At 34.7% G+C, this 20,546-nt stretch overlaps 1 protein-coding gene across 8 annotated transcripts in view; it reads left to right on the top strand.

The window, feature by feature from the left end:
- CCDC122 (coiled-coil domain containing 122) overlaps positions 1–7,960 on the top strand; it is a 31,684-nt gene extending 23,724 nt beyond the window's left edge. For 7 of the 8 annotated variants that reach the window (XM_073894507.1, XM_073894506.1, XM_073894511.1 and 4 more), the window contains one exon: positions 7,326–7,960. In XM_073894507.1, coding sequence (XP_073750608.1) covers positions 7,326–7,475 — 150 coding nt within the window. In that variant the 3' untranslated portion in view covers positions 7,476–7,960. Of the gene's footprint in view, positions 1–1,381; positions 4,361–7,325 lie in introns of those variants that run through there. The other variant, XM_073894508.1, reaches the window with a different exon arrangement.
- The last annotated feature ends 12,586 nt before the right edge of the window (positions 7,961–20,546 follow it).

Genomic DNA, 20,546 nt, shown 5'->3' with positions numbered 1-20,546 from the left:
TAGGTGACAAACTTACCCACTTGTGTCAGAGAAGTATTTCTTTTAAAAGACACACACTCAAACTGCATGATTAAATATTACTTTGACAATATCATAAATTTCTAGATTATTAATAATAAATGCACCATAACAATAGAGAAGAGAAAACTCATTTTGAGAGAAGGTATTTGTGATTTATATAAGTGACTAAGAGATAAGATGTCAAACCAGTAGAACATTGAGCAAATGATATGAAAAGTCTTATTTTTTGAAACATGAATATCCAAAAAATAATGGGAAAAATTACTAACCTAATTAATAATAACAGACTAATAATTAAAACCACAATGGGGTCCCATATTTAGTCCCTCAGATTATCAATATTATAGTTGGCAATATGTGGAGCACGTGAATTTTAATATACTGTTGGTATGAATGTAAATTGGTAAAAAGCATTTTGGAAAGGAATTTGAGATTACCTATTAATTTTTTACTCTAATCTTCATTGAGGTATAATTATAAGAGTAAGTACACAAATTAAAAGGTTTAGCTTGATTAATTTTGACTATGATATATATTTACACCCATGTTACCATTACCTAGATCAAGATGTAAAACTTGCCCATTCATGCTTAGGGAATTCTTTTGTACCCCTTTCCTTAGGCTACCACTATTCTGATTTTTAAAAACAACTTTATTGAGATACAATTCACCCATTGAAAGTGCATAAGTCAATGATTTTTGGTATATTCACAGATAATTTGTAACCATTACTTCAGTTAATTTTAGAAATGTTCATCACCTCAAAACAGAAATTCCATACCCATTAGCTGTGACCTCTCCATTTGTCTATTGTATTTACCTATATATATATATATAGAGAGAGAGAGTTTTGATTTTCACTTTTCAAAAAGTAAACAATGTAATTCAGTACATTAACAAAATCGAAGGAGTTAAAAAGAAATAATTTGATAGTTGCAGAAACAGCATTAGACAAATTTCAACACCATTCATATAACAACTCTTAGCAAATTAAGAATAGAATTCTAGGAAATTTTCTCAGCCTAATTAAGGGCATCTATAAAACAACTTACAGCTAACAACATCATATTTACTATAAAATGTTGAATGATTTTCCCCCAAAGATTGGAAACAAGGCAAAGATGTATTATCCTACCTAAAACATATTAGAGGTCCTAATCAGTGCTATAAAGCAAGAGAAAATAAGGCATAAAGATTGTAAAGAAGTAAAATTATATTTACAGACAGCATGATTGCTTATGTAGAAAATCCTAAAGAATCTACAAAAAGACTAATAAACAAGTAAATTTAGTAAGGTCACAGGATAAAAGGTTAAAACAAAAAATCATATTTTTTTCTATTCTATTTCCATTCTATATAGATTCCATGAAGTAGCAACAAACAACTGAAAAGTGAAATGAAGAAAATAAAACTCTTCATTGACACTAAAGAACATAAAATATTTGCTAAGAAATTTAATGAAAAAAATTTATAAAACTTCTACAATAAAAATATTAATGAGAAATTAAAGAACAATAAATGGAATGATATAATATGTTCATGATCTATAAAACTCAATATTTTAGTGTCAACTTTCTCCAAAAATAATCTATAGGTTCAACACCATTCCATAAAAAAATCCCAGTAGATATTTTTTGTAGAAATTTACAAACTGTTCTAAAATTGATATACAAATGCAAAGGATCTAGCTAGCTAAAACAAACTTGAAAAAGAATAAAGTTGTAATATTGCCCTAACTGATATTAAGATTTATTTTGAAGCTACAATTATTAAGAAACTGTAGTATTGGTGAAAGAATAAATAAATGGACCAATGGAACAGAACACAGTTCAAAAATCAATCACACTTTGTTAATTTGACAAAGATGTCAAGATAATTCCATGAAGAAAGGAAAGCCTTATCATAAATGGTGCTGGAACAACTGGATATCTGTTTGGAAACAATGAACCTCTGTGCCTACTTCACAACATACATAACACTGCATTTGAAGTAGATCAGAGATCTAAATGTAAAAGCTAAAACTGTAAAGCTTCTAGAAGAAACCATAGGAGAATATCTTCATTAAGATTTGGGTTAAACAAAGATTTCTTAGAACACAAAATGCACTAACCATAATGGAAAAAATTGATACATTGCACCTTAAACTTTGAAACCTCATTCTTCAAAAGATGCTCTCAAGAAAATGAAAAGATAGAGGTGCCTGGGGTGGCTCAGTTGGTTAAGCATCCGACTCTTGATTTTGGCTCAGGTCGTGATCTCTGGGTTGTGAGATTGAGCCCTACCCCCAACAGGGAGCCTGCTTAAGATTCTCTCTCTGCTGGGGCACCTGGGTGGCTCAGTCATTAGGCGCCTGCCTTCGGCTCGGGTCATGATCCCAGGGTCCTGGGATCTAGCCCCACATGAGCTCCTTGTTCAGTGGGAAGCCTGCTTCTCCCTCTCCCACTCCCCCTGCTTGTGTTCCCTCTCTCGCTCTCTCTCTCTCTCTCTCTGTCAAAAAATAAATAAAATCTTTATATTAAAAAAAAGGATTCTCTCTCTACCTCTCCTTCCATGCCCACCCACCACCCCCTCCCCCTGCTTAAAAAAAAAGGAATGAAAAGACAAAATCATAGGAGTAAAAATATTTGCAATACATATAGCTGAGAGAAGACATATCAAAGGCCTATATATAAAGAACTCTTAACAATCCATTTTAAAAATGGGCAAAAGATATAAACAATTTCACAGTAAGTACATGAAAAGATGCTCAGCATCTTTAACCACAAGGAAGTGAAAATTAAAACCACAGTATGATATTTCACAACCAATAGAAAGGTTAAAATTACAATGAATGATAATACCAAATGTCAAGGGTGTGGAGCAACTGAAAATCTCTTGCATTTTTGGTGAGATTATAAAATGGTGCAACTGCTTTAGAAAATGGTTTGGCAGTTTATTAAGTTAGCACATACCTATTGTATGCTTCAACAATTCCATCCCTAGGTGTTTACTCAAGAAAAAAGAAAACATATGTCTTAAAATAAAACTTGCATATGAATGTTCATAGAAGCTTTATTCATAATAGCCCCAAAAGAGAAACACTACAAATGTCCCTCAAAAACAGAATGGATAAACAAATTGAGGAATTTCCGTGTTATGGAATACTATTCAGCGATAAAAAGAATGAAATACTGACACAACATGGGTGTATACATTTGTCAAAAGTCATTTAACCATAGCCTTAAAAATCTATGTATTTATACTTCCATAAATATATTTAACAATAATTTTAGATTAAACAACCAGAAGAGAAGTTACAGGACATGTTCAAATGGCAACCAGTGAGCTCCAAGTCTCTTAAGTGCAGCATTTTCTCCATGGTAAAACAGTGACATTTTAGGAGTCTTTGTTACATTCTGAACAATACAGAATTTAGTAATATATTTTATATAACATTCTTCTCAAAGTAGGGTAGCAGTCATTTGGTTTCCAAAAGTGGTCTCATTTTATTCATATATTTATTCAGTAATTTATTCAACTTATTTATTGAGCTCATACTATGTGCTAGTTACTCTTTTTAGGCTGACAATGGAGTGGTGAATAAAATAGCACGTGACTCCTTCACTTTTCTATGTGTGTGCTACATTCTTCATAAAACCCTTTCTAATATATGTCTTCATGAACTTGCCTTCTAGTTGGAGAGACAGACCTAAACAAGATGTGTAAGACATACAGCATGTTAGCTAAGGATAGGGTTAAGAACAAAAAAAAAAATGGAGCAGAGAAGGGAATATGTAATACATGTATTGCAGGGAGAGAGAAGGTGAAATATTAGATCTTGCAGCCATCAAAATCTTTACTGAGTAGGTCTCTTTCAGCAAAATCCTAAAAGAAGTGAAGGAGCAAGGCATGCAGATCTGAGGAAGAGCTTTCCAGGAAAAAGAAAAAGCAAGTGTAAAGGTCTTAAGAACATATGTTGGCTTAGAGAACAGAAGAACACTGTGGCTAGAATGGAGGGAACAAAAAAAAAGTAGTGAATGAGGTGAGATTTGGCTTATACAGGCTTTCTTTTTGCCACTGTGTTTTGTGGGCACCACCCCTCCTTCACTATTGCTTAGTTCTGCCTAGCCAGCAACAGTAATTAATGAGAGTAGTAGCCCATCCACTTCCTAGAGGCAAAAAGTTATGTTCTAGACAGAACCATTTACATCCTTAGTGCCTACAGATGTTCAAGGTTGAATATTAAGACACATATCAAAGTCTGAATGTAACCAGTAGAGGCTGAACAAATGCCTGTCTTTCAAGAAGGCTCACAATGCGACCTTTGCCTTTATAAATTCACTTCTTGTTTTTTTTTTCCTTTGCTCATTTGTTGTTGGTGGTGGTGATGGTGGGGTGTGTGTGTGTGTGTGTGTGTGTGTGTGTGTGTGTGATGTCTTAATTGGTTGTGTTTGGGTTTTTTTGTTTGTTTAGTTTCAAGTTTTTATTAAATTCCATTAGTTACCAGAGGGGAGGTGGGTGGGTGGACAGGTGAAATAGGTGATGGGGATTAAGGACTGCACCTGTGGTGATGAGCACTGGGTGATATATCGAATTGTTGAATCACTATATTATACACGTGAAACTAATATAACACTATATGTTAACTGGAATTCAAATAAAACAAAATAAGATAAATGAAATATTGGCATGTGAAAAAAAATAAAGTCACTTTTTGGTCAAAACTGCCTTTTAGCCTTGTGAACTTAGAAACTTAATCTTGTTAGTGTCCCAGTGTTCAGTAGACATGGAGAGATGCTAGAAGAGTTCACAAGAAACTGATGTATAAAACTCATACCAGTTTATTAATTTACAATAATAAAACTCTCACGGAAACCAGATAACTTATGTCAGTCATTAGTGCTGCTTCTTCCTTATAAGGAAACTACAGTAGAAACCAAATTATCACAAGTTTTTAGTTAGTGAGCATGGAAATCAAGTCAGTCATCTGAGTTTGACTGTTCTTGGCCTCTGGCTCTGGGTGCTCAAGCCAATCTCCATAACAGTTATACTTGTGTCAGATAAATAGACCCTACCAGTGCATGACTCCTTCACCTTCCTATGTATGTACTACATTCTTCACAAAACCTCTTCTGAAGATATTCTTTCTTTAGATACATTCTTTCTTTAGATACATCAATATCTTCTGTGACATCTAGCTCTGACTGGTGATCTGGGGTCCCCCTAAGGGGACTTTGCACATCTCTACTCTGATCCATTGTGTATTAGTTTCATAGCTTAACTATTGAAGAATAATTTTAGAGATATGCTACTGTGAAACTGACCAAATGTATTGATTAACCAAAAATTTGTTTTAGTTATTTTATTTCTATGAATATATTCTATGAACAGGAGTATGGGCATATTTAGTTATTATACTCTCCCTATGAATATATTCTATTGAATATACCAATGAATATATATTATATATAAATATATATAGTGAATATATATTTTTAAATAGAAATATATTCAATGTTTAAAAAAATCTTTTGAATATAGCTTCATATCTAATATGTTTCAATTTAAACTAATTTTAATCCTTTTCAAATCATTTTTTTATTTTGCCAACATACCAGTAGGCCTGGTTTACCAACTTCAATGAATTATCTGAATTTACAGAATTAAGAAAAACTGGAGACTTAAAAAGACAAAGTTTATAGAAATTTATGTGAATTTTTAGTTGACAAGTTTTCACTTCATTTTTACAGCAGTACTTTAGAATACTTAGAGTGTCTTAGTCCCTGTTCCTCTGCTACTGCTGCAGAGTTGTGTTTCAATATAATTGATTTCCTTTGTAATCGTGCATGTTTTATTTGATGCATTAAAAACATTATTCTAAGGAGTCCATAGTCTTCACCATACTGTTGAAAGAACCCATGGCATAATAAAGGTAAAGAAGCCATGCTGAGGGAGGAGCTTGGAAACAGGGAGTACCCTTTGCTGGGGGAAAAGCAGAGAGGAGATTCAAGATGTGGAGAAATTTGAACCCTCACACAGGAATCATGGGGATGTAAAAATGGTGCTGTCACTATGGAAAATAATCTGGCAATTCCTCAAGTGGTTGAACATAGAATTACCATATGATCTTAGTTCTACTCCTAGGTATAGACCCTAGAGAAGTGAAAATATAAATCCACACAAAAACTTGCACATGAATGTTCATAACAGCATTGTTCATAATAGCCAAAAACTGGAAACAAATGTCCATTATCTGATGAATTGGGTAAATAAAATTTGGTATTATTCTACAATGGAATATTATTTGGCAATAAAAAGTAATGAAGTACTAATACATGCCACAACATGGTAAACCCTTAAAAGGATTATGCTAAGTTGAAGAAGCCAATCAGAAAAGACCATGTACTGTATGATTACATTTATAAGAAATATCCAGAATAGGCAAATCTATATAAAAAGAAAGATTAGTAATTGTCTAGTGCTAAGACGGGGGGTGTGGGAATGGGAAGTCACTGCTAATGGGTACTATCTTTCTTTTTGAGGTAATGAAAATGTTCTAAAAATTGATTGTGGTAGCAGTTGTACAACTCTGTACTAAAACCCATTGAATTGTCCACTTTAAAGGATGGATTGTATGATATGTGAATTATATCTCAATAAAGCTGTCTTAGAAGATTGGGTATTTTTTGTATAGCTAACACTAATATTAGGAATTTTTTCCTTTCTACTTTCTCATGGCCTGACACCAAAAGCCTTGCACTTTCCACTGTGCTTCGTTGCCTTCCAGTGTAGTAGCACTGTCTGGCTCAGCATAAATATACTGCTCTACTTATTATTATGACTATATGATCTTTTGGATCTTTGAGATGGATGGGTCTATGTTTCAATGAACCACTGGAATATAGGGAATGAAACCATTTCTCCTAACTGGTAACTGTTTTGATAACTCGAAGGCACTCCATCATAGATGCTTTGCTTGAATTCAGATCTCAAACACCATCACTTGCTAGCTATGAAGCCTTGGTTGAATTACTTAAACTCTTAGATCTTCAGATTTTTTTTGTACAAAAATGGAGATAATAATATCTATCCACATCATATGGTATTATAAGAATTTAATTAAAAATCTAAAAAACTCTCAGTATAGTATCTAACATGTAATAAGTGTTGAATAGTTATTATTACTGTTTATTTTTATTACCATTATTATTTACAGTGAGTAATTCCTAATCAAGTGTTTTCTTTAGAGTAGTCAAAATATCCTTTATGGCTATTTACTACTTACCCTTCTCAAGCCCTGTTGACGTGTACTCTTCTTTTAATAGGTGCAACATAAGAGATATGGTGCAATTCTTAAGCGTTTGCATTGTCAGGTGAACAAGCTTCAGTCAAATAAAAGACAATGGCAATGGAACATTCACCAACTGGAAAAAACTGCAGCTGAACTAAGAAAACGCATTGGAATGAAAGATTAACATGGCCAAAGGGCAATGTAGAACAGACTATGCCAACAAAAATGATAGGACAAAAGGTTCAGAAAATTCTTTGTGTTCTTAACCAGCATCCACTAACAGAGGTCTGTTTTAATAACAGATACATTTTCTCTTTTTTTTTTAATCGGTTAATCTGTTTGCTAATGTGCCTTCCAAGCCTGCAATTGATAGCAGTAGATAGACAATAGGAATGTTTACAGAAGACTAGTGGAAGACTCTGTATAAATATTTCGAGTATGTAAGATATAATTCTATTTATGAATGCCTATTTATAAACGTGTTGCCTTCACTATCATATGAAGTAAAAATGTAGAAGAAAAGAAACACAAAGTTACAATGATTTAAATTGTTAAGATATTTTAAATGATTCTGTTTCAAACTTTTTATTAAAACTTGCTTTTTTACCACTGTCTTCACAGTAGTCCATAAATAATGACATTTACAATAATGTTGTATGTTCAGTGCTTCAGGAAGGTAATAGTCATTTTTTCTTTGTTATTAGGTAACAGTTTTAGAGTGTTGCAAGGCATAAAATTTTTTGTTTACTTTTTCTCTTTAAATTCTTTAGTACTATTCTGTGAAAAATTTGAAGTTATAACATCATTATAAGGTAAATACCAGCTCTTAAAAAAAATGTTAATGAGTGTAGACTACCGTGTATTTTTTTCTCACTGAAAGTTGTATGCTATTTCCATGACAACATTTCAAAATTTAACTTGTGCATATTAAGATAAAAGTGCTCCTTCTCATGGCGCCACTGAATCAAATTTTTAGGAACAGAAAAAATATTATTGAAGATAATGGTTTTTAAATATTTACTTTTAGGATTTAATGCTTTCAAAACAACAACATCAAAAAGGTATCTCAAGTTCATTTTCTCCTCACCTTTCTTCATGACTAAGACTAAGTAAGAGGATAGCTGATATAAAACCTGATATTAATAATCTTGTTATGTCTAACATTAATAATTCTATTATGAATTAACATGGCTATTATAGCTAACACTTCAAATGGCTTTGCTGTAACACAATCAACTTTGGCACATGACTCAGAAATGCAGTTACAAATAAAAATGGTTAAACGTACAGATTGTAGAGAGTACCCACTATGCTCAGCTGAAGACGAGGCTGAAACATTTTAAGGCTGATTGTATAAAAATATTTCAATTTAATTCACATATTTAAAAGGCTATTTTTATAACTATACTTCATAATTTTATTTATAGTTTATAAAAGAAAAATTCTAGTTTTCTAAACTCTTTTTAAGTTTATAATAGGTTTCAAAATATTTGTACCTGATAGCTAACTCCTTGAGTTATATTTGTGAAAGTTATTTTTCAATTAAGATATAACAAAAATAGGTTTAATCTGTTTAAGATAATGTGCCTATTTGAGAAAGTAATTTTCACTGTAGTGTTCTGAAATACCCATGATAATAATACATGTACCTATTTAAAATTTTGTGACAGAGGAAAGTATTATTTGAACAAGAACATTTTTTTCCTTGCTCTTTATAATCTTGAAAATCATTTCAGATGATGGACGCTCTCAGATTAGCCAAGAAGAACTAAAGCTTGGGGTATCGTCAAGCCTGATCATATAGTTAGTGGATGTGATATCTCAACATGGTCACAAACTCTAAAGTTAGAAAATGAATTAATTTTAAAAATTTCTCCAGAACTTAACCTAGCTTAGAATATGAGCTCTTCTGCTTAATGGCCTTTGTCGCATACACTTTTGTCTTAAAATTCAATGTCTTTTGGGTTATCATTCAGTTCAGAATTCTGCTTCTTATTTTCTTCCTGGAAGTAACCTAAATTCCTGGGGCAGGGATTGGAAGGTACACTCATGTTGTTTTGTCATCAGGAGAAGGGTCCTGGTGCAAGTGCCATTCTCACTGGCCTCTGCAGAGGTGTAATCCGTCTTCTTGGTCTTGAGCATTACCTTTTGTCTATGCTGTACCTGCAGTTGTTTTCTCTAGTCAATGGGGTCAGCCTCCTTACCCAATCACAAAGCCTCTTCTGGTCATATTTAATTCTCTTTTTCTTTATGCAGGCCAAATTTTACCTCTTTGGGGCCTGCTATTCTACCCATGCATTCTTCCTTACTCAGATTTCTGGTATAAAATGAGTCATTCAAGTATCTCAGTGCTTTGGGGCTCAGCAAATTCTTCTCTCAAAATGGCCCTTTTCTGCAAAGTAAAGCTATGATTTCAACAATATTGTTTCTACTGCGAATTTTTAAAAAGCTTAATGTGAAGCTCAAAACTGTTAAGTGACTTCTTAATTCTGAGTAGTGTCTGTCATGACTCCAGCCTGCTAGGTTCTATTACCTAAATGATCAGGAAAAGGTAACTAATGCAAGGAAGCAGTAGGAGGGAAAAAACCTATAGTTAAATATCAAAATATTACTTACTACATGTGCAATCTATGGGCAAATTATAATTGACCAATGTGAAGAAATTGATATCTGCTTTTAAGCCATATCTTAATAGCGGTGATTTCCATTGTCAAAGCAGCCATCATGGACACTGTCACGGCCAATATAAATGATCTATATGTTATCTGTTAGGCTATGTTCTTCCACTCAATTGATTAACCATGCTATTTTCCAAAACACTGCAGATGTGAAATAGCAACACTAATAACAGACTGAGTAACTACCCTGTGTCCTATGTGGCAATTTGTACACATTAGTTCATTTACAGAATAATGAGAATAATGGCTTAAAGTATATATTATCCTTGATTTACTGATGGGGAAACTGAGGCTTAGTAACTTGCTTAAGATCTTATCACACAAGTCATCAGGATCAGAGTTGAAATTCATTGCCCTATTTTTTTAGCTACATAAAATACACTGTAAGAAATGATTCCAAGGGGGGTGCCTGGGTGGCTCAGTTGGTTAAGCAACTGCCTTCGGCTCGGGTCATGATCCTGGAGTCCTGGGATCGAGTCCCGCATTGGGCTCCCTGCTCAGCAGGGAGTCTGCTTCTCCCTCTGACCCTCTTCCCTCTTGTGCTCTCTCTCATTCTCCCTCTCTCTCTCAAATAAATAAATAAAATCTTTAAAAAAAAAGAAATGATTCCAAGGCAAGCCTCGATTTTACTATGAATAAATAATAATTTATTTGTATATTTAATCAATTTTTTAAATAGATTACAAGGCATAAGATGAATTTAACTAAAGAGAGAAATCTTATGATTAAAAAACAGGTTCCAGGGGTGCCTGGGTGATTCAGTCAGGTAAGCATCTGACTCTTGATCTCAGGGTCGTAGGATCGAGCCCTGTGTGGGGCTGTGTACTCAGTGTAGAGTGTGCTTGGGCTTCTGTCTCTCTCCCTTTCCCTCCCCCACTACTCCTCCCATTTCTCTCTCTCTCTCAAAAAAATCTTTAAAAAAGGGGGGTTCCACATATAAGTCACAACACCATCCTAACAAGTGAGATAGGCTGAAAAGTTAATAACTCTTCTTGGATCCCTAAGAGAGGTAAGGACAGAGGAAAAACCACTGTCTCTGAAGTTGGAGAGACAGGTAGGCAAATACAGGAAGTCACAGTGACCAGAGCAGAGACTCATAAACCACCACGGGAAACAGTGTTAGGATAGCAAAACCTAACTGTAATTGATAAAATTTCTGGAGTCTTGGTGTAGACAACTCTAAGAGTTAAAAACTCCAGGGGAACCCAGTCAGAGGGAGGTCCCCACAATATTGTGAGATTTACCTCCAGATAAGAATTACACCTGACTTCTCAGGAACCATGCAAGCAAGCAGAGAATGATGTGAAATATTTAAAGTGTTGGAGAGTGGAAAAGCCCACCAACCTAGAATTCTGTACCCTGTGAAATTATCCTTCAGAAGTGAAGGAGCAGGAAATATTTTCTCAGACAAATTGAGGGAATATGTTGCCAGTAGACCTGCCTCACAGGAAATGTTAAAGAAGTTATTTAGAGAAAACAAAAATAATATAGGTCAGAAATTTAAATCTACATTTAAGGAAAAGCATCAAAGAAGGATTAAGTGAAGGTAAAACAAAAACTTTTATTATTCTTAATTAATCTAACAGATAATTTGTTTAAAATAGGGCGCCTGGGTGGCTCAGTTGGTTGGGCATCTGCCTTCGCCTCTGGTCGTGATCCCAGGGTCCTGGGATTGAGTCCCACATTGGGCTCCCTACTCAGCAGGTAGCCTGCTTCTCCCTCTGCCTCTCTCTGTCTCTTATGAATAAATAAATAAATAAATAAATCTTTAAAAAAAAACAATTTGTTCAAAATACTAGTATTAGGAACAATGTATTCATATATATGCTTATGTATATACAAATATTAATGCTTCTATATTTGAAATGAATGACAGCAATTACACAAGGTATGGGAGAAAAGAATGAAAATTATTTTGTTATTATAAGATTCTTATTCTACCATGAAATCATACAGTGTTATTTGAAAGTGGACTTGGATTGGTTGTAAATGTATATTACAAACTCAAGAGCAACCACTAAAAAAAGTTTAAAAAGAAGTATAACTGATATTCTCCAAGAAGAGAAAATGTAATCACATAAAATTCTTGATTAAAACCACAAAAGGCAGAAAAAGAATGAGAGGCAAAAATTATGAACCAAAACCAAGGGCAACAAACAGAAAATATTAGCAAATACGCTAGGTATTAATCCAACTATATCAATTATCACTATGAATGTCAATGATGTAAATGCACTAATCAAAGACAGAGATTATCAGAGTGGATCAAAAAAACACAAGTTATATGGTGCCTATATGAAACCACTATTTTTTTAATATTTATTTATTTATTTATTTATTTATTTATTTATTTATTTATTTAAGAGAGGAGGGACGACAGAAGGTGAGTGAGAAGCAGACTCCCTGCTGACCAGGGAGCCCAACGTAGGCCTCGATCCCAGGACCCTGGAATCAAGCAGAAGGCAGATACTGAACTGACTGAGGCACCCAGGTGCCCTGAAACCACTTTAAATATAAAGACACATACAGATGAAAAGTAAATGGATAGAGAAATATACCATGCTGACATTAATAATAATAAAAAAAACAGGAGTAGCTGTATTAATTTCATAACTGAGCAGACTTTAAGGAAAGTTATCAGAGATAAAGAAGGACATTACATGGTAATAAAGGGGTCAATTCTCCAAAAAGACATAACAATCCTTAATGTGGATGCATCTAATAACAGAGCATCAAACTATATGAAGCAAAACCTGATAGAACTGCCAAGGAGAAATAGATAACTCCACTATCATAGTTGCAGACTTCAATATCACTGTATTAGAAATGGACAGATTCATCAGACAGAAATTCAGTAAGGACCCAGATTAATGCAACAACACTATCAATCAACTGGATACAACTCACACCTATGCATTACATCGTCCAACAACAGCAGAGTACACATTTTCTCAAGTTTACATAAAACATTCACCAAAATAGACAAAATTCTAGGCCATAAAACATACTTAGATGAATTTAAAAGAGTAAAAATCATAAAATATCTGCTCTCAGACCACAATGGAATTAAATTAGAAATCAATAACAAAAACATAAATGGAAAAATCTCCAAATAGGTAGAGGTTAAATTACATACTTTTCAATAAATAGATCAAAGAGGAAATCTCAAATTTTAAAATATTTTGAACTAAGTGAAAATGAAAATACAATTTATCTAAATTTGTGGAATGCAGTAAAATCAGTGCTTAGATGGAAATTTATGGCATTGAATGCATATATTAGAGAAGAAGAAAGATCTTAAATTAATCATCTAGGGGCAGCTGGGTGGCTCAGTCGTTAAGCGTCTGCCTTCAGCTCAGGTCATGATCCCAGGGTCCTGGGATCAAGCCCTGCATCGGGCCCCCTGCTCCATCGGAAGCCTGTTTCTCCCTCTCTCACCACCCCCTGCTTGTGTTCCCTCTCTTGCTGTGTCTCTCTCTGTCGAATAAATAAACAAAATCTTTAAAAAAATAAAATTAAATTAATCATTTAAATTCCCACATTAGGAAACTAGGGGAAAAAAGTAACTTATTTCTGAAGTAAGTAGAAGAAAAGAATAAGATTTAGAGCAAAAATCAATGAAATCAAAATCAGAAAATCGATAGAGAAAATCGACGAACCAAAAGCTAGTTCTTTGAAGAAATCAGTAAAATCACTGAATCTCTAGCTAGATTAAACTAAGACAAAAATGCCAAGACACAAATTTCTAATATCACAAATGAAAGAGGGGACATCACTATAGATCTCACGGAAATTAAAAGGATAATAAAGGAATTCTATGAACAACTCTATGCCCACAATTTGATACCCTAGATGAAATGGACTAATTCCTTGAATGATAGAAACAGATTATCTGAATAGACCTATATTTTTTAAGGGATTGAATCAATAATTCACATTCCAAAACAGAAAGCACAAAGCCCAGTGGGTTCACTAGTAAATTCTTTTTTTTATTAATTTTATTTTATTATGTTAGTCACCATACATTACATCATTAGTTTTTGATGTAGTGTTTCATGATTCATTGTTTGCATATAATACCCAGTGCTCCATGCAGTACGTGCCCTCCTTAATGCCCATCACCAGGCTAACCCATCCCCCCATACCCCTCCCCTCTAAAACCCTCAGTTTGTTTCTCAGAGTCCATTGTCTCTCTTGATTCATCTCCCCCTCCAATTCCCCCCCTTCATTTTTCCCTTCCTACTACCTTCTTTTTTTTTTTAACATATAATGTTATTTGTTTCAGAGGTACAGGTCTGTGATTCATCCGTCTTACACAATTCACAGTGATCACCATAGCACATACCCTTCCCATTGTCCATCACCCAGCCACCCCATCCCTCCCACCACCCTCCACTCCAGCAACCCTCAGTTTATTTCCTGAGATTAAGAGTCTCTCATGGTTTGTCTCCCTCTCTGGTTTCATCTTGTTTCATTTTTTCCTCCCTTCCCCTATGATCCTCTGTCTTGTTTCTTAAATTCCTCATATCAGTGAGATCATATGATATTGTCTTTCCCTGATTGACTTATTTCACTTAGCACAATACCCTCTAGTTCCATCCACGTCATTGTAAATGGCAAGATTTCATTTTTTGATGGCTGCATAATATTCCATTGTATATATATACCACATCTTCTTTATTCATCTGTTGATGGACATCTTGGCTCTTTCCATAGTTTGGCTATTGTGGACATTGCTGCTATAAACATTGGGGTGCACATACCCCTTCGGATCACTACATTTGTATCTTTGGGGTAAATACCCAGTTCACTGGTAAATTCTACCAAATATTTAAGAGTTATACCCATTCTCTATAATCTCTTTCAGAGGATAGAAGCAAAGGGAATACTTTCTAACTCATTCTGTGAAGCCAGCATTACCCTAATACTAAAACCAGATAAAGACATTACAAAAAAAGAAAACTACAGACCAATATCTCTTGTGAACATAAATGCAAAAATCCTCAACAAAATATGAGCAAACCAAATCCAAAAAAGTATAAAAGAAATTATATGCCATGGCCAATTGGTATTTATCATTGGTACACAATGCTGGCTCAATGTCCAAAAATCAATTAACATAAACCATATCAATAGATTTTAAAAAGTAAAATCATGTGATCACATCAATAGATGCATTTGAAAATCATTTGACAAAATCCAAATCCCATTTATGGAAAAAACCTCAGGAAAGTAAGAATACAGGGGAATTTTCTTTCTTTTTTTTTTTTTAAGATTTTGTTTTTTATTTTTTTTGACAGAGAGAGACACAGCGAGAGAGGGAACACAAGCAGGGGGAATGGGAGAGGGAGAAGCAGGCTTCCCGCTGAGCAGGGAGCCCGATGCGGGGCTTGATCCCAGGACCCTGGGATCATGACCTGAGCCGAAGGCAGACGCTTAACGACTGAGCCACCCAGGCGCCCCTACAGGCGAATTTTCTTAACTTGATAAAGACCAAACACAAAAAACCCTACAGCCAACATTATACTTCATGGTAAGAAACTCAAAGATTTCCCACTAAGATCAGATACAAGGCAAAGATGTTCCTCTCACCATTCCTTTTCAACATCATACTGTAAGTCCTTGCTGAGACAATAAGGCAAGAATAAGAAATATAGTATATACAGATTGGGAGGGAAAATATAAAACTGTCTTCACAGATGACATGATCATCTAGGTATAAAATCCAAAATAATTGGGGGGGGAACCTCCTGGAACCAATAATCAATTATAGCAAGTTGCAGGGTAATATAAAAAAGTCAGTGCTTTCTTATATACCAGTAGTGAACAAGTGAATTTATATTAGTACCCCCAAAAATGAAATACTTAGGTACAAATCTAACAAAACATATGCAAGATCAATATAAGAAAAACTACAAAACTCTGATGAAAGTAATAAAAAAAGAGCTACATAAATGGAGAGATATTCCATGTTCACTGGTAGGAAGACTCAATATAGCCAACATGTCAGTTCTTCCTAAGTTGATCTTTTTTTAAAAAAAAAAAGATTTATTTATTTATTTGAAAGAGAGATACACAGAGAGAGAGAGAGAGCACAAGCAGAGGGAATGGGAGAGGGGGAAGCAGGCTTCCTGCAGAACAGGGAGCCCGATGTGGGGCTTGATCCCAGGACCCTGGGATCATGACCTGAGCTGAAGGCAGATGTCTAATGACTGAGCCACCCAGGAGCCCCCTAAGTTGATCTTTAGATTCAATGCAATCCCAATCAAAATCCCAGCAAGTTATTTCATGGATATTGACAAACTGATTATAAAGTTTATAGAGGGGGCAAAAGACCAAAAACTAGCCAACACAATATTGAAGAGAAAGAACAAAGTTGGAGGACTGACACTATTTGATGTCAAGACATACTATCAAGTTGCAGTAATCAAGATAGTGTGGTACTAGTGAAATAATAAGTCAACGTAACAGAATAGAGAGCCTAGAAATAGACCCACATAAATATATCAACTGATCTTTGACAAAGGAGCAAAGGTAATACAATGGAGCAAAGATAGTCCCATCAACAAATGGTGCTGAAACAATTGGACATCTACATGCAAAACAATGAATCTAGATATAGATCTTACACCCATCACAAAATTAATTCAAAGTGGATCATAGACCTAAACATAAAATGTAAAACTATAAACTCCTAACATAGGAGAGCTAACATAGGAGAAAATCCAGATGACCTTGGGTATGGTATTATCATTTTAGATACAAAACCACAGGCACAACCCACAGAATAAATAATTGATAAGCTGGACTTCCTTAAAATTAAAAACTTCTGTCCTATAAAAGACACTGTCACAAGAGAATGATAAGACAAGCCACACAGTGGGAGAAAATACTTGCAAAAGATCCATCTGATAAAGGACTGTTATTCAAAATAAAGAACTCTTTATAAAACTCAACAACTAGATTTTTAAAATGGGTCAAAGACCTTAATAGACACCTCACCAAAGAAGATAGACAGGTGGCAAATAGCATATGAAAAGGTGTTCCACATTATATGTCACTAGGGAAATGCAAATTAAACAACAAGATACCACTACACACTTATTAGGATGGCCAAAGTCAGGAACACTGACAACACCAAATGCTAATAAGGATGTGGAGCAACAGGAACCCTCATTCATTGTTGATAGGAATACAAAATGGTACAGCCATTTTGGAAGACAGTTTGGTGGTTTCTTATAAAACTAAACATACTTTTACCATACAATCCAGCAACTGTGCTCCTTGGTATTTATCTAAAGGAGTTAAAAAACTGATGTCCACACAAAAACACAGATATTTATAGCAACTTTATCTATAATTGTCAAAGTTTGGACACAACCAAGATATCCTTCAGTAGGTGAGTGGCTACATAAACTGTGGCATATCCAGACAATGGAATATGATTTAGTGCTAAAAAGAAATTAGTTATCAGCTATGGAAAGACATGGAGGAACCTTAAATGAATATTACTAAGTGAAAGAAGGCAATCCGACAGGGCAACAATACTGCAGGATTCCAACTATAGGACATTCTGGAAAAGGTAAAACTACAGAGACAGTAAAAAGATCAGGTGTTGCCAGGGCTGGGGGTGTAGGGGAGAGATGCATAGGTAGAGAACAGGATTTTTAGGGCAGCAAAAAATACTCTTTATGATATTAAAATGATGGATATATGTCATTATACATTTATCCAAGTCCATAGGTAGTATAACACCAAGAGGTAAACAATGGATTTTGGGTGATTATGACATGACGGTACCATTCTGGTAAGTGAAGTTGATAATGAGGGAGGCTATGCATGTGTAGGGACAAAGAGTTTATGAGAAATCTCTGTACCTTCCTCTCAATTTTGTAGTAAATCTAAAACTTCTCTAAAAACATTAAAGTCTTTTTTTAAAAAGTACTCAAATGCATAGTTAACACTACAGAAGGGTCAGTATCAGTATAACATTTTGGCTAAGGAAAGTGGAATCCTGCTTATAAATATTGCTTTGGAACCTTTTAAAGTTCACATAGGTGATCACAATAAAAACCCTAAATTCCTATATCACCTAACATTGAACATGGTATCCATTGCTCATATAAAAATCATTAAAGTCTATATTAATGTTATGGAGATTTGGGACTATTTTGGGGGGGCAGGAGAAATCAGTAGATTCAGAAGAACTTGTAGCTTTACTGTTTGATTTGTTGCTTATATTTCCAATATTATAAATATTTTATTTTTCATTAAGCTAATGATTACTAAAGCTAATGATCAGGAGCTAAAAATTATATGCCTGTCAAAAATAACATATGCTATATTTGTTTATTTGAATTTATAATGTATGTCTAAGGAAAGGAGTTTTTTCTTTTCTGATAAATTTGGTAGTGTGAGTAATGGGTTTTCTATATCACATTAGTTATCATATAACTTTCTCCCGAATGTTACTGAACTATGACCAAAACCAGGAAAAATAAATTGAAAAAAATGCTAAGAGCAGGATAGCTTTACTCAATACATAGCTAGGAATGGGATGCTCAAATTGCTTCTTCTCTTCTATAATTTTCCATTTGAATGATGGCTTTGGGATCTAAATCTTTAGAAAAATAAAAATAGTATATGATTTGGTAATGACAGAGCTTTTTACATAATCTAGTGAAGATAGACATGAAGTAATGAAACTTAAATCCCTTAATTAATGAAATGATGTATTCCAAAAGCAAAATCAGAGCTCATGTGGTAAATAGTTTTAAAAGGCTTCTTCCCCAGAAAGCTCTCTGGCATAACAATCATGACAAAATTGGAATAAAACACATAAATTACACGTTTTCCAATATTGCTCAGTCCACATGGCACAAGGTCATTTAGAGACAGTGATAATACACTGACAATCTAAGATACATTTTCAAATATTTTTTGTCAAAAATATTCAAGTCAAGACATATCGTCCACCTCATCTACTATTACTTATTACTCCCTATGACATTATTTGACAGAGTAAGACAAATGTAATCCGTGTGCTTGTATTGAAGAAGCTTCATCAAGGTGCTCTTAAGGTGTTCTTAAGACGATGCCTCCTTGAGCCCACAGTGCTTCTTGGCAAAAAAATAGCACACCTGCAATCTGCATGAGTTGTTTTGTCTTCAGTGACTAATGTTAACTAACTCATGTGCAGTGATCCAGCCAGATGTCAGCACATCTACTTGACTGAAAATATCACAGTTTTCTCTTCATCCACCTTTTCCACAGAGACTGTAGAGCCATCCTCAAGTGTCTGTCATTCTTTAGAATGAGACCCCTTTGGGGACACTTCCATCCCTTAGGTATAACATTAACTTTGCTGGGTTGTTAGATAATGTTGATATTATTTTAATTTGTGGTTCATAATGATTTATATAAAGCACTCACTATTCTAGAAAGTTGCAGTCTTTTTCTAATATTTCAGTAATTTGGATTATTCATCTTCCAAGCCTTTCAGTCTCAATGTCAGTATAATTTACCCCTGCGTAGTTTTCTAATAACTAGTGGAACTCTCTCATTTTCTTACATTTCTTTCCATTAAAAATGCAGGAGGGGAAGAATGAAGGGGGGAATCGGAGGGGGAGATGAACCATGAGAGATGATGGACTCTGAGAAACAAACTGAGGGTTCTGGGGAGGAGGGGGGGTGGGAGGATGGGTTAGCCTGGTGATGGGTATTGGAGAGGGCACGTTCTGCACGGAGCACTGGGTGTTGTATGCAAACAATGAATCATGGAACACCACACTGAAAACTAATGATGTAATGTATGGTGATTAACATAACATAATAAAAAAAAAAAGAAAAAAATGCCATGTCTTCATTCAGAGCTCACCTGTTTCAGTCTCTGCAGGGCCACAGCTGTATCATCTTCAGGCTCCAGTTGTCATTTTTTGTTGTAACGCCAAAGTTTAATCCATGGCCTTAAGTTAGATCTCGAACATTGAAAGCAATCTCTTCATTTATAACTGCTTATGCAAGAGAATCTAACTTTTCTTTGAGATGCCTCACAGAAAGCAGCTTTCTCAGAAACACAGTGTAGTGGACATGGTCAGGGCTCTGCCCAGATCCTCTCAGATATATTTTTTATCCTTTTTGAGCACCCCTCTCCCAATTGAGGCATTCTTTTGCCTCCAATAACTCTCATCTAAGACTTCCTGTGGGAGGTTTGCTTCCCTCAAAAAGACTGCGTGATATTGCAGCCTTGCTTGACTTCTTTCTCCTTATGAGTCTTGCTTCCCTTACCAATTTCACCTGGGAGGGCTTCAGTGATAAATTACTTGCTCAGAGTCTGCTTCTGGGAATCCCAAAGTAAGTCCCCTTGCAAAAATAATCACACACTGAAGTCTATTTTTAAGAGATGACGATTACTTTACTCCTGCTGCTCATTCCAGATCAATTCTAGTCCCAGTGGCAGCAGCAGCAACAGGGGGAAAAATTTGGGTGGGCGAGGAGAAACTTATGCCTTTGAAATTTAATCACTGTCCCATTTAGTATAATTTTGATATTATTTATTTGCTTAAATATAAAAAGCA

Source organism: Callorhinus ursinus, unplaced genomic scaffold, assembly GCF_003265705.2.
Source record: "Callorhinus ursinus isolate GAN/ISIS: 27379988/994484 unplaced genomic scaffold, GSC_fseal_2.0 scaffold7, whole genome shotgun sequence".
NCBI classification, from domain to species: domain Eukaryota; kingdom Metazoa; phylum Chordata; class Mammalia; order Carnivora; family Otariidae; genus Callorhinus; species Callorhinus ursinus.
The sequence above is the reverse complement of the archived record's forward strand: the minus strand, read 5'-3'. Positions and strand labels throughout refer to the sequence as shown.